At 44.0% G+C, this 14090-nt stretch overlaps 1 protein-coding gene across 1 annotated transcript in view; it reads left to right on the forward strand.

Annotated features, from left to right (window-relative positions):
* Positions 1 to 13332, forward strand: part of SLC1A2 (solute carrier family 1 member 2) — a gene marked incomplete at its 3' end in the record, with an annotated part of 43013 nt that extends 29681 nt beyond the window's left edge. Inside the window, exons 9-10 of the mRNA XM_084246183.1 lie at positions 8196 to 8427; positions 13261 to 13332. Of these exons, the coding sequence (XP_084102309.1) occupies positions 8196 to 8427; positions 13261 to 13332 (304 nt within the window). The remainder of the gene's footprint in view (positions 1 to 8195; positions 8428 to 13260) is intronic.
* Between the last annotated feature and the right edge of the window lie 758 nt (positions 13333 to 14090).

The following is a 14090-nucleotide window of genomic DNA, read 5'->3' on the forward strand; positions in this document are numbered from 1 at the left end:
TTATTGATGAGGAAACCAAGGTTTGGGGGGTAAAGTGACAGGAGAATGAACAATGATTGGATTATAGCTCTGCTTGGTTTTAGAGGTCACCATGTTTTGAATCATAGCCCTGTTCAGACTTCTAAAGGCAGTGATAATTGAGATGAATCATAACTGATAGGTAGAACTTACCAGGTGTGTGGGTGCAAGGCCAGCCTGCACAAAGGCACTGAGGCAATGCACGGCATAGGGACCGGTGAGCACTTCAGGACTGCTGGAGCACAGAGTGTGTGGCAAGGAGTGGCAAAAGGTGAGGACTGTCCTCCAGGGCCAGGCAGGGAAGTTTGAACTTGACTGTGTAGGCATTGCCCATCCACCTTTCCCAGGGAAGGACATTTTCCAGTAGAGGATCCTCACTGCCCCTCCCCAAAGGTGAGCAAGTCAGACCAGGCAGTTGCTAATGGGGGGCTGCAGTGGATCCTTGCTAGGACCCACTGGGGCTCTGGCGTTCTGGGGCCTCCTTTCATTCTCAGGAGGGGACATGTCTTTGGCTTCTATATCAGATGTGCACAGTGACAAGGGCTGGTGCAGAGGTTCAAGGCCAAAATGCTCACGGTTATTCTTTAAACTTCCCCACGTGTGGTTTTTCTGACATTTTCTGGCATTTATTGGCATAGATTTCTAGGAGCCAGAAGGCACAGTATATGGACATGAGTTTTCTCCATTCACAACAATAGTTCCTTCCCTCCATGTTCTTCCAAACTGAGGATCATGCAGTGGCTGAAGGGAAGAGGCACTTGAGGGAAGGCTGCAAGGAAGCCTGATCTCCCTGTAAAACTTGCCTGCTGCTGAGTTTAGGTTAGAAATGGAAAGTATCCATGGGCATGATCTGTTCTACCCCAGAGGGCTGTGAGGAAGGCTGTGGAGCTTCCACATTGATACTTTCATCACCAGAGAATCTCTGGAAATGCCTTTAATGGAAAGGTAAAGGGCAAACCGAATAACCTCTCTGTGTCTGCCAGTCTTTCTCAGGTAGTGGAGGCAGGGTCATCCCATGCTAGCTGGTGTGCTTTCTCTGCCCTGTGCACAGCACAAGAGACAGCATTTTTCATGACCTCTATTCAGATGTGGTCATCATGGGGCAACTGAGATTTGATAGAAGGGTTGGGAAGGAACTGGAGGAAGGAGACAGGGAGTCAGTGGGATTTGATAGGAGGGAAGGACAAAGGGAAAATGAGGACATTGGCATCAGTGGGGGGACAAAGCACATAGTAGGAGCTCAGGAAATGCATACTAATTGTGTGATAAACCGGCCCTATTCATGACAAAGACAGTGGGAGCTATTAAATTTCTGTCTGCTTCCCCTGTGACTCTGAGGGCTCTGCCTCTTTGCTCCTTGAGCTCCTGGAACCCCTGTGGTTCCCCTGTGACATTGCTTAGTCTCCTCTTGGCTTGGTTCTGAGGCCAAAAGTCAACCATCAGAGATTTATCTTTGTAAAATTATTATTATAGAGGCTGCCTTCTCCACCCTTTAGGATGCAGATACCTTTGATTGAGGAAGGGTAGGGAAATGAACTAATAGCATAGAGAATGAAGTAAAAGGAAGCTCAGTTTTCTCTACATCTGTTGGCAATTAATCCCTAAAGAGCCCTGTGTTTTCACAGATGAGGAAACAGGGGAGTCAGAAGGATCAAGTCTCTCGCCTGAGGCACAAGAGAGCTTGTGTGGCCATTGTCACCCCACCCCACATAGCTTCCTAGTTAGAGCAGATCTGACAGTGGGAAGGGAGCAGAGAGTCCAGAGTGGAGGAGACAGCGTTCTCTACCTATCGGGTCACCCTGGGTTCTACTTATTAAGCAGGGAAATTTATGTTTGACCTGTATTTATCTCCTCCTATGATTAAACAAAACAAAACAAAAGACCTACATAGAGACAAATGGGGTGCAATCAAGGTCTCAGACCCTCAGAATTCAAGTCCTCTATGGCCCTGATCTTAGAAGTCATTTGCCTCCAAGTCTGTTGGATGAGAGTAATATTTCATGAAACATCCAAGATCCTGCCTATTCCTGACCTAAATGTTAGCAAATGGAACAGGGCTGGGTCTCCCCCCATCTCCCCACGCAGGCCCTCACATGCTCACACTTGCAAGGAGAGCAGGGCGTCCCAACTCCAGGGCTGAAACGTGCTAGCAGAAGGGAGTTGGCTGAACAGAAACACTGATGATACATTTGGATTAACTACATTGGTGAAAATGTATATGAGAAAACTCTATCCCAGGCTAGAGCTGGAAAAGAAGGAGGAAATAAGAACACTCCTCCTGAGTCTGAGCTCAGAAGAGGGCCACAGAGCCAAGAGAAGAAGGCAAGGAGGCAGGAGCCCTGGGTCTGAGCTACTCTCGGTAGAGCTATGGGCTAATTCCTTTCTCTCTGCTTGTGCCATGCGTAAGATGGGAACAATAGCTTATCAGCTTATCAGTTTGAGAGCAGAGTCTAGACCCAGTGCCCTTGAATGCCCTTTTGGTTTAAAGACTCAAACCAGGATTCTGCCCTGATGGATGTTTGTACACAAATAAGCATGAACATTCCTTTTAAGAAGAGAAGAAAAAGGGAGTGCAGAGCATCCTGGGAAAATGTGAACAGTGGTCTGTAGCTAGGTCAAATCTGCTTTGAATCAGTAATGGCAGCACATTCTTTCTCAAAAGCAAAAGGAGTTCTGGAAACACACTCTTGGTCATGGGCTCCATGGCTGCTGGGTGTTCAGTGTGAGAGTGAGGTCAAGGGGATAAGTTGTGATAGGGTCTGGGGGCAGACCGGCCATTCCCTGGTACGGGTCTGTAAAGGAAAAGCAGAGACAAAGAAAAAGGGGGATTTTTTTTTTCCTCTCTAGGCAAGGTTTGTAAGCTTTCATAACTCCAGCAATCTTTCCATTTAAAACCAAACAAAGCCTTCAGTGACATTTAATGTGCTATTGTGTTTGCCAATGGCTGGAGACCAGCCAGCCTCATTACTGCCCCCCAGGCCCTCGCTGCTGTTTAACAGGCAGGCTTAGCCGCTCTGTAATGTCATGGTGAAACCCATGTTCTGGACCCTGAAAAATGCTCGAGTCCTGCCACAACAAATGGGCAGGGCTGGTAAACCAGAGCCTCCACCAGGGTCCAAGAAGCCCTTCATGTCAGGAATCCTTGGCAGATATTTATAAGAGACCCCCCTAGATCCCCTTACTCAGAAGGCGAGATGGAGCAGAAACTGGGAGAGCACCAGGGAGAGGTAATCATTGGGTCTGGCCACAGGTAAGTAAAGAAAAGCTGAAAGGAAAGGCAACCCAAATGGATCTATGGCCACTTATCACATAAGACTGCTGGTAAGATGATTTCTGGGGACACGTTTGCTAATTGAGGGGATGTCATTGAGATGGCAGTGATAAGGAAGACCTTAAGTTGCCTCCGTCCTGCAGGGTGCATGCTGGAGCTCCACATGATTAGCATGCCTCCCTGGAAGGAGGAGAATATTGTTCTCAAACTTGAATATGCACCCAAGTGTCCTGGACATTCAGGAGGTCTGGGGCGGGGCCCAAGAATTGGCATTTCTAACAAGTTCCCAGGCGATGTGGATGATACAGTCCAGGAACTAACTTCCAGAAGATATGAACTTAGGGTAGGGGAAGGGGAGCAGGAGTTTCTGATTGTGGATATAGGTCCTCTTTTTAGAGTACCAGTGGGCAGTTCACATCTCTACTCAGTAAAAATAAAGATCAAAAGAACCCAGGAGACTAATAACTAACACATAGTGAGTGTTCTGTACATGTTACTCATTCTTCTCAGCACTTTACATGGAGTTTTAAAAAGTTACAGCAAATTACAAAGCAGATGATAGTATTATCCCCACTTTACAGTTGGGGAAAACAGACTTTGAATGATGAAACATATCCCAATTTCATAAATTATAAATTATAATACTGGAATTCAAATCCAGATGTTTTGGCTATCCCCTAGGTGTTCCAAGGATGCCAGTTGGGGTGGTGAAAAAGTAAGCTGATCCTACGTTAGGCGTGTATCTGAAGACTCTAGCTCTGCACATCCACATCTCCATCCTACTCTCGGGATGCCTCCCATTTTCTCATTCAAAATAATTTGGGCTCTCCATGTTTACCTCCTCCTTATAGATCTTGCCCTCCTTCACTTTTCACCACCAAAAAATCCAATGAGATGCTTTCACGGAACAACTCTCTGTCTAGAGTTAATCTGCCGGTGCCTCTTAGATGAACCATCTGTCACCTACCCTACTTTACATACCTGCCCACCCCAGCCTGACCATGTCACAGATGGATAAAACAAAACTTTGACCTTCAAGGGATTTTGACCATAGATGTGGTCAAAAAATAAAAATCCCTACAGTGAGAGCTATGTGCAAAAGAGGAATATGTAAGACTTGGTGGGGGAATGAGAAGTGACCTGCTTTTCTTTTCACTTGGACAAATAGGAACAGTAATAATGGTGAGCCACTGGGGCTTGAGCACTGAGGTGCTAGGTCAGTCTTTTTTTTTTTTTTTAAGATTTATTTATTTATTTATGCAAGCACTGGGTACAGTCAGAAGCGCAGGAGAGTGAGAGGATTCACCAGAGCCAGAGCGGGGAGCAGAACAGGCAGAAGGACCGAAGTACACTGCTGAGGGGAGCAGTGGGCGCGACAGGAGACGTCTGTTGCACCACGTGGGACCCTCGCTGGCGGCCGGGGATCGAACCGGCGCTGCAGAGGCTGCGGGCAGCTATGCAGCCCAGCGCTCAACCGCTGCACCACCAGGGAGGCCCGCTAGGTCAGTCTTTCTGTGGGGACAGTTCAGCGGAGGACTTCTCAGATGGCAGTGCCTAGTCTGTACAGGCAGTTATCTTCTCTGTACACTTGGAGGGGTTATGACTTCTTTCCATATTTTACAAGTGAGGAAGCTGAGCGGGAAAGCCTAAATGATAAGTCCCACCAGAAACAGGCTTTCCACTCAGACTCGAATCTAAAGTTCATGCTCTTAACAGACACCTCCATGGGCCTTCCTGCCCTTCCTCATGGCAAGTGGCTTTAGGCCTCAGCTTCCCACAGCCGGGTCAGCCTTCCCAGCTCTGAGGCCTCAGAGACACCCTCTCTCCCCTGTGTGCCCTGCATTCTGAGAGGCATAGCAACGTGGTTTTTTCCTATTTACCAGTATTTTACCTTTTTGTACCTACATAAGTGGCAGTTTACAGAATTCAATCCAAATATAAGGAATCAAATGAATTTGAGGTTCTCCCTTAACCCTGTTATTTTGTTGTTGTTTGTGAGAACCAGGACTTTCAGACCATCCCGCCATCTTCCTGTGAGAGGGTTTAGAGAGGAAAGAGCAAGAATGAAGGCAAGTACACCTTGGCGATTGTTTTCTGACTGGGAATCAGCTCAGTCAAGCCCCTCTCGTGTTCCTGGTGGGCCCCCAAAGCTTTGTCACCCATAGTGAATTCATTCAACTAAAGCTTCTGCTCTCTACCTCCTTCTCAGTCCCCACACGCTGCATCCAGACCCAAGGACAGCAGTGGACTTTCTAAGAGACTCTCTCGCCTACAAGCTTTTGATAAGAGCAGGATTTCCTGAAGAGTCAGGACTGGGCCTCCCCTGGTGGCGCATTGGTTGAGCGCTGGGCTGCAAAGCTGCCCGCAGCCTCTGCAGCGCCGGTTTGATCCCCAGCCACCAGGAGGGTCCCACATGGCTCAACAGACCTCTCCTGTTGCGCCCACTGCTCCCCTTAGCAGTGTACTTCGTCAGTCTGCCTGTTCTGTTCCCCACTCTGGCTCTGGTGAATTCTCTCACCCTCCCATGCTTCTGACTGTACCCAGTGCTGTATAAATAAATAAATAAATCTTTAAAAAAAAAAAAAAAGAGGATTGGTTGTAAGAGAAAGTGAAAGTATTTGACTGTGAAGTTTTCCACATGTGCACCATAAATTCCCATATCCTGTTTTTCAGTGAATTGTACTTCCCCAGAATTGGTCAGATATTTCCCTGGTGGCCTCAAAAGCAAACCAAAAAATCTGTCTTCTGCCTTCTCCATCTACAATCCTCTTTCTTTACCTTCTCGGTCCATGAATAAGTGGGTTATGCATGATGTCGTCACTTCCTCTCCTCTCATTCAAAAAAAAAATTTTTTTTTTTTTTTTTTTGGCCTGTGGTGAGCTGCTTTCTGTTCCCACCTCTTTAGCGAAACTCCTCTGGCCAGGTCAATAATGGCCTTTGTGTTCCTAAAACCAAGAGAAACTTCTTTTCCTATTCTTACCTAACCTCTGGGCAGTAGTGGGCATTGTCTACCAGTCTTCTTGTTGAAACATGCTTCCCAAACTCTTCTAGCACCCACCTTTGCAGACTCTTATTCCTTTGCCCATTCCTTAAATGTTGATCATCCTCAGGGTTCTAGACTAGATTGTCTCTTCAAGGATAGACTAAACCATCCATCCACAGTCTGTGTAGGCGAGGACTCCTGGTTTACTACCTGTAGCCTCGGATGTCTCTCTTGATCTTTAGTCCATATTCCAAACTGCTTGTTGGACATCTCCCCTTTGCTGGGTCACAGACCTCAGACCAATATGTTTGCTGAAACCAGAATCTTTTCCACCCCAGCCAGTTAGGCCCCATACATATGGCAGCACTGCCCACTGGTTACCAAAGCCGGAAACGTGAGAAGCTGGAAACTCTTTTCTCTTTCATTCTTTATAATCAGTCCTCAAGTCCTGTAATTCTGCCTCCTAAATTCCCCTCACAGTCATCTTTCTCCATAGCCACCACATCTTCACTGAGTGGAGTTTGCTTTTACAGCCTTCATTTCTTCAATGCATTCCTCATCATGGAACAAGTGTGACCATTCTCTTCAATGGCTCCTCATTATACTTGGGATAAATTCTTAACTCCTGAATTTGTGTGTTAAGCACAAACGTGATTCAGTCATTTCTTAGTTCCTGCCTCTCCCTGCACTCATTAACTATCCTGAAAGCTTCTGTGTGCTCCTACCTCTTAGAATTTGCACTTTTTATTTCTCTCCTCCTTCTGGCTTATCATCTCAGACTCATCCTTAGGCTTTAAGTGAGAAACAATAGTTCCTGGGACCCAAGTATTGATAATACCTTCTCTACAGAATTCCATAGCACCCAGGGCTTATTTCTATTTGAACATTTACCTCTCTCTAGTCGGGGAAATAGGCAAGGAAAAAGAGTGTAGGTTCTTGAGGGGTGAGGGAATAGCATGGTAAGAGTCTGGTCTTATTCACTGCTGCCTGGACAGCTGCCCACAGCAAGAGGTTATGCTATGTCTATCGAATACACAAATTGACAAAGAATTCAGCAGATGTCAGAGTTAATGTTTTCTTATTTCCAGTTCACTATTTTCATGCTCATGTGCTTCTACAGTCTTTAGAGAATATTCAAAGCATGCTGAGTATTTGTCTCATTTCATTTAATCTTCCTAACCTCCTGTGAAGTGGTGCTTCATCCCACCCCACAGTTTGCTGCTCAAATGAGAAGTGATTTGTTCAAGGGGAGTCAGCAGGGTTAGGGTTCATGCCCAGGTCTAAGGCCCTTTTCATCTTGATTTTGGTATCCAATATCAGTGTGCATGTTTGTGTGTGTTGTGTGTTGTGTGTGTTATATAACATCTGTGTCTGTACCACTGTGTCTATGTGTGTTAGGGGAAGAAGCGGGGGGTGGGGTGTAGGGAAAAGGCTCTAAGATTAGTTTTGACCCTTACAGAAAAATGAATTTTCTGCTATGGGAGAATTCAGAGTTGGTTACTCTTTCCTACAGGATTAATAAAGAAGTGGCAGTAATTTGGAGTCTTGAAAGAAGTTTCTTTGGTTGAAATTGCTGGACAATTCCTAGAGTCTGGGCACTTATTCTGAAATCTGGCCACATTATTTTCCTTTAATTGTTCTTTCCCTCCTCCTCCATTTTCTTTGCTATTATTTATTGGGTGTTTGCCACACATCAGACATTTTATTAAGAACTTTATATTTTTTGTCTTATTTGATTTTCACACAAGCTTATGAATGAAGTACGATTTTTGTCTTTAGTTGACAAAAAAGGAAATCAAGGCACAACGGTTAGTACCTTGCCCCAGATGGGGGCAGAGGATCTCTCTGGTTCTAGACCTTAATCTCTCAACCACGACATGATAACCACCTTTCCACTAAACATTTTCTGTTCTTTGTCCCCAGGGACAGGATGAGAACATCAGTCAATGTTGTGGGTGACTCTTTTGGGGCTGGGATTGTCTACCACCTCTCCAAGTCTGAGCTGGATACCATTGACTCCCAGCACCGAGTGCATGAAGATATTGAAATGACCAAGACTCAGTCCATTTATGATGACATGAAGAACCACAGGGAAAGCAACTCTAACCAATGTGTCTATGCCGCACACAACTCTGTCATAGTAGATGAGTGCAAGGTACCGCTCCCATTCATGGATATCGAGACCTGTATATAATAGTGCATGCTCGTTTCTTTAAACAAACACAAAAGTCCTGCATGTATTATTGTCACGTTTAATTTCCTAAAGGCTCATGTAACCCAAGCTTCTCTGAGTGCCAGATCATCTAACTCTGTATCTAACATGGCAGGAAATGAATAGTTCTAGCAGAGAAAGAGCCGATCATAGCTTATTACCCCCCAGGTGATGCCAAACAACCATTTTGATTCCCCCACTCACTCACTCCATTAATTTGATTGATTTTCTTGATGATTTTGCCCAAGAATTTGTGGTGTCTATGGTTTTGTGGCCTTTCAAATAATTTGTTCCTGAAGTGAAACACCAAGAGTAATAACCAGAATCATTTGATTTATGTAGTGCAAGTGTCCTTCCTATGTGACCCACAGCAAGTATCTAAGTGCTGTATCAAAAATGTGCCCACATAGCCATCATGCAGCTTTGTCCTCATTGTTTTTGTGGGAAGGGTAACTTTTAACCTCACAGTCACTTTGCTCCAAGAATGGGGGTGTCATTTCAAGTAAAGGGTGACAACTCTTAGGGACAATTATCTATAGATTTATTTTTTAAAATATAACATCTCAGACACTACCTGGTAGCACCATCTTTCCTGAAGCACAGATGTTCTGGACTCTCCCTAGCTGTTGGGTGCTAGTCTTCAAGCTTGATGGGCTCTGTCTAGCCTACATTGTAACTAACCTGACATTGTCCAGACAGAGTGTCATGACCAGAGTGAAGCAAACTTGGAGAAACCCTGGCAGGTGAGCACAAAGACAGCTCTGGGAGTTGGATTGCTAAAATGATTTGAGGGAACAACTGTAGATAATCCAAACCCAACACAGATTTCTGATACCTTTTCATTGCTTATTGACAAGACATCATGTAATAGTTAATTTCTCCCTGTGTTACTTCTGAGTCTTTCTAAATATACACCATCACTTCCATGAGGCAATTGAAAAGGAGACACAAGTAATTTTCTTTACTGGACTATATAAATTAGGTCTAGAATTCTTATGGATCAGCCACCGTCTTTTGCTCTTCCCCTTTGTAACTGGTATATGTGTGGATGAACCAAGGCTCTGATATAAATTAGGGAGGGACCCCACCCATTAAGAGGCAATTGTGTAATTAATTGACTCTTCATGAAAATGATTCAAATTACTGGACATTCAGATGTACTTATTAAAGGGCATACTCCATTCTCCCGGAAAGTTGGTATTTCCTACATCTGAATGATTGCTGGATTATTCCCCATCAAAATGTTTGTGTGAACAGGGGCTGGCATTCCTATGCAGTGATTTCTATTATATTTAAAATATATTTATTGTGATCCTTGTGGGGTTTATTTGAGTGCCCTGTCTCATTCCTATCATTTTCTATATTTTCACCATTAATCAAGTGTTTATTGAGTCTCCATTATCGTCAAAGCCCTGAATTAGGTACTGGAGGACAGCAAAATGAATGTATAATTTTGTAGTAGAGATAAAGCTTTAACCCACATGACTACCATACAAGCAAAAATGGTAATATGAAACAAATGAAATCACCATATATATTTTTAAATTTCACAAACATATATATATATAAAGAATCCTAGTGTTAATTAAGTGTGATTAGATAGGTATGGTCCTTTTGGAACTTCTCAAGGAGCTTCTTAACAGAATTGTATAGGACATGTTTTAAAGAGGATGGTAGGTGTGCAGATAACTTTAGCATTTAGACTTCTTGAATTGATTTTTCTTAAAGGACATCAAACTCATCAGGAAATATTTGTCTCATGTTTTTAAGCAAAACTATTCAAATGCTAAAGGGAAATATTTGTGAATTATCCCTATCACTATGAAGTAAGGCCCAAGGAGAGATACTATGTCTCCATTTATCACTGCTGTGTTCTGGCACCTAAGACAGTGCCTGGCACATAGTAGGTGCTCTATAAATATTTGTATTTTTTTGTCATCTTAACCATAGGCTTTATTTCAGAGAACTTTTTTGGCTATACAGTTCTGCAGTTAGTGGCTCAGTCTCTATATAATTGGCTGCCTAACCAACCATCTCTAAATTCTGAATTAGCCTTTAGAGAATCAATTAGTCAAACTGAGCAGGTTATGGAAGTAACGAAATGGCCTTGTTGATTTATTTTTTTTAAAGATTTATTTATTTGTGCATACAAGAGCTGGGGTACAGGCCAGAGATGCGGTGGGTGAGAGGATTCACCAGAGACAGAGTGGGGAACAGAACAGGCAGACTGACTAAAACACAATGCTGAGGGGAGCAGCCGGCAAGACAGGAGAGGTCTGTTTTGCCATGTGGCTTGCTCCCTGGAGGGCCAGGAATTGAACTCGTGCTGCAGAGGCTTCGGATTGCTTCAGGGTGCGGTGCTTAAACCCTTGGCACCACCAGGGAGGCCCATGGCCTTGTTGATTTAAAAGCTATCCTGGTTGGTAGCCTTTTTCAATGAAGTGATGGTTTCAGCTCAGTTATGATGAGTTGGTCCTTAATCTTTGATAGGTAAGGCAAACCAATCCCTCACTGTAGACAACTTAATTGAGTTGACACTGATATGCAGAGGCAGCCAAAGCTGTGGAGATAAATTTGCACACTTTCCCAGAATATCTGAGTCACATTTATTCATGCCTTTGAACTTCCTTCTGGTCCATTTCTAGTCTCACTGTCTTATTTATTTATTTATTTTAAAAGATTTATTTATTCATGCATACAGGAACTGGGGTACAGGCCAGACGTGCAGGAGGGTGAGAAGATTCATCAGAGACAGAGTGGGGAACAGAACAGGCAGACTGACTACAATACACTGCTGAGAGGAGCAGCAGGCGAGACAGGAGAAGTCTGCCGTGCTTTCTCACCATCCTGCCAGGATTGAACCCACACTGCTGAGGCTGTGGACAGCCTCACAGCGCTGCACTCAACCACCTGTGCCACCAGGAGAGGCCCTCTAGTCTCACTGTTTTAAAAACTGAGATGGGGGCCTCCCCTGGTGGCGCAGCGGTTGAGCGCTGGGCTGCGAAGCTGCCCGCAGCCTCTGCAGCACCGGTTCAATCCCCGGCCTACGGCGAGGGTCCCACATGGCACGACAGACCTCTCCTGCTGTGCCCGCTGCTCCCCTCAGCAGTGTATTTCATCACTCTGCCTGTTCTGTTCCCTGCTCTGGATCTGGTGAATTCTCTCACCCTCCTGCGCTTCTGACTGTACCCAGTGCTTGTATAAATAAATAAATAAATAAAAATCTTTAAAAAAAAATGAAAAAATAAAAAAATAAATAAAAACTGAGATGGGAGACACCAAAGCTTACTACCAGTCCTTATCCATTTTTTGCTTTTCTATTACAGATTGGGATGGAATAGATTGGGGAGTGGAGTCCCAGCTTCTTTAACCTGGCCAGAAAACAAAATGATAAAACAAAACAAAAAAATTGTCTCCCAGATACTTTTTAAACAATAGCCCCACTATTTAAAAACAACCAAAAAACTATCTCCCATCTGTGCTGTCAGGTTTTCCAAAGGTATCCCAAAGTGATTTGCAATTTTGCATGTCTCTTGATCTGGGTCATCACTAAAAGCCAAATAGGCACATTCAAGGGCAGGTTGGACAGACATACGTTAGTCTCTGGCCATCTTTCCTGATGGTTCACTTCAGGGGAAACAAATTTGCTGCAGCTCTGGTCACACTTGAACCTCTTCAAGCATTGTTATGTCATCTGGATCTCTCTATTTTCAAACTCTTGCCTTGTAACAGTAGTTTGAAATGATGCCTAGGTTTTTTATTTTCATCATAGTAACTGCATGCACTATGGTCTTGTTTGTTGCATGGTCTTGCTAATAAAAAAATGTGGGGGCCTAATGGAAATGGGAGGAATGAATAGTTTTTATTTTCACTTGCTTGGTTTGTGAAGGGCCCTTAGTTTTCCCTTCCTAGCATGTTGTGTGTGTTCCTAATGCATGCATGTCACTTCCACTTGGGGAAGAAGAAGGTCAGATTTCTTTCAAACATTGCTGCGTTTGTCATGTCTCCATATTCTAATGCTTCCATAAATCCAGTCTCTCCATTATGTGGAATATCAGTCGTGGGTTTAAGTTTGCACATGACGTTGAGGACAGACAGATGGAAGGTAAGCTAGGAAAATTACTTAGAAGTGGAGGGAAAACCTCCCATTCTGTGTAAAGGTTCAGTTCACTTATAGCCAGGGAAGTCTGGTCATTCTGCTGCATGTCTACACTGAAATAAATTTAGATCTTCATGTCACTGATCTCAGATTCTTCTTCTCTCCCTTTTAATTTTTAAAGACTGGAGAGCTAATTTGGTAGAGTCAAACCATCATGATTTTTTTACTGTAAAATTAAACATGAATAAAATCCACCTGGCCTTGTTGCAACTGAACCTTTCACATGCATGAGGACAACTAGCTGCCTAGTTCTGGTTTGTTCTCTGTGGTTGTGTGGAGCAGCACACAGGCACTGCTGTTTAAGAACAGCATTCTGGGGTGGCAGGTGTATTGTCCTCAGACACCCCCACAATCCTAAAAGCACAGAAGTTATCCTCCACCTGGTGAAGTATCCCTTATCCCTCAATGTCCCCCACAATCAATGTGTCTCTTTAATGTTCACAAATCAGTGGCGAAAACAAAGACCAGCTCAAAATCAACTTGGAAGGAACACTATTTGAAACTAATCCATTTTTAAGCTGCTCCGCACACCCGGGTCTGGTGCTACTCCACATAGCCCATGGGGTGGTGTCTGGTTGGAGGCCTGTAAGGTGGATGTTGATGGCAATTACTTTCAGGTGACTCTGGCAGCCAATGGGAAGTCAGCTGACTGCAGTGCTGAGGAAGAACCTTGGAAACGTGAAAAATAAGGATATGACTCTCAGCAAATTCTTGAATAGACTCCCCAGCGTGTCTTATGGTAAAAGAGGATATAAACAAGCTTTCTTTAAAAAGGAAAAAAAATGCATATATTTCTCTGTTTACTTAATCTGTTAGCTGAGGCTTAGAGGACCTGTTGAGTCAGTGGTAGGCACGGTGCGTGTCTTTGCCAAATAATGCTTTGTAACTGTCTAATGTTGTCACTTGTATTATCGTTTGATTGGATGCGGCTGGAGGAATTGGTTTGAAGTGAAGACACATTCTTGCCAGCTTCCCTTTTCTCTCAGGAGGCAGAACCGTGGGTGTTCTTTTCCCAGGAGACACTACTAAAGCAGCATGGCACACCCCAGTGGCTTGGGGCGATGAGCAGACACTCAGTGTGTATTCCTTCCAGTGTTTTCCATGCCTCACCTTGTGATGCACATGAAATTGTTAGAAGCCTCTAGACCTAATTCCCCTTAAATGTTTGGTAAATGCAAGTTCCTGTCTTAGGGAACTTGGATCATACAGTATATTCCTTAGAGCAGATCTTCAAAGAGAGTCTTAGTGGCAGCCATACTCAAAAGGCAGCTGATTATGGCACCCATGGAATCTCTCCCCTGCCCTTTGTAGTTCTAAAGTGTGTTTCATAATTTGTTCTTCATTTGATAATGAATTAGGAAGTAATTTGCATATAACCACCTTATATCAAAAAAAAAGGGAACACAGTCAACGTAAATTTTAACAACATTCTAATACTCAAATTTGT

Source organism: Talpa europaea (assembly GCF_964194135.1).
Source record: "Talpa europaea genome assembly, chromosome: 1".
NCBI classification, from domain to species: domain Eukaryota; kingdom Metazoa; phylum Chordata; class Mammalia; order Eulipotyphla; family Talpidae; genus Talpa; species Talpa europaea.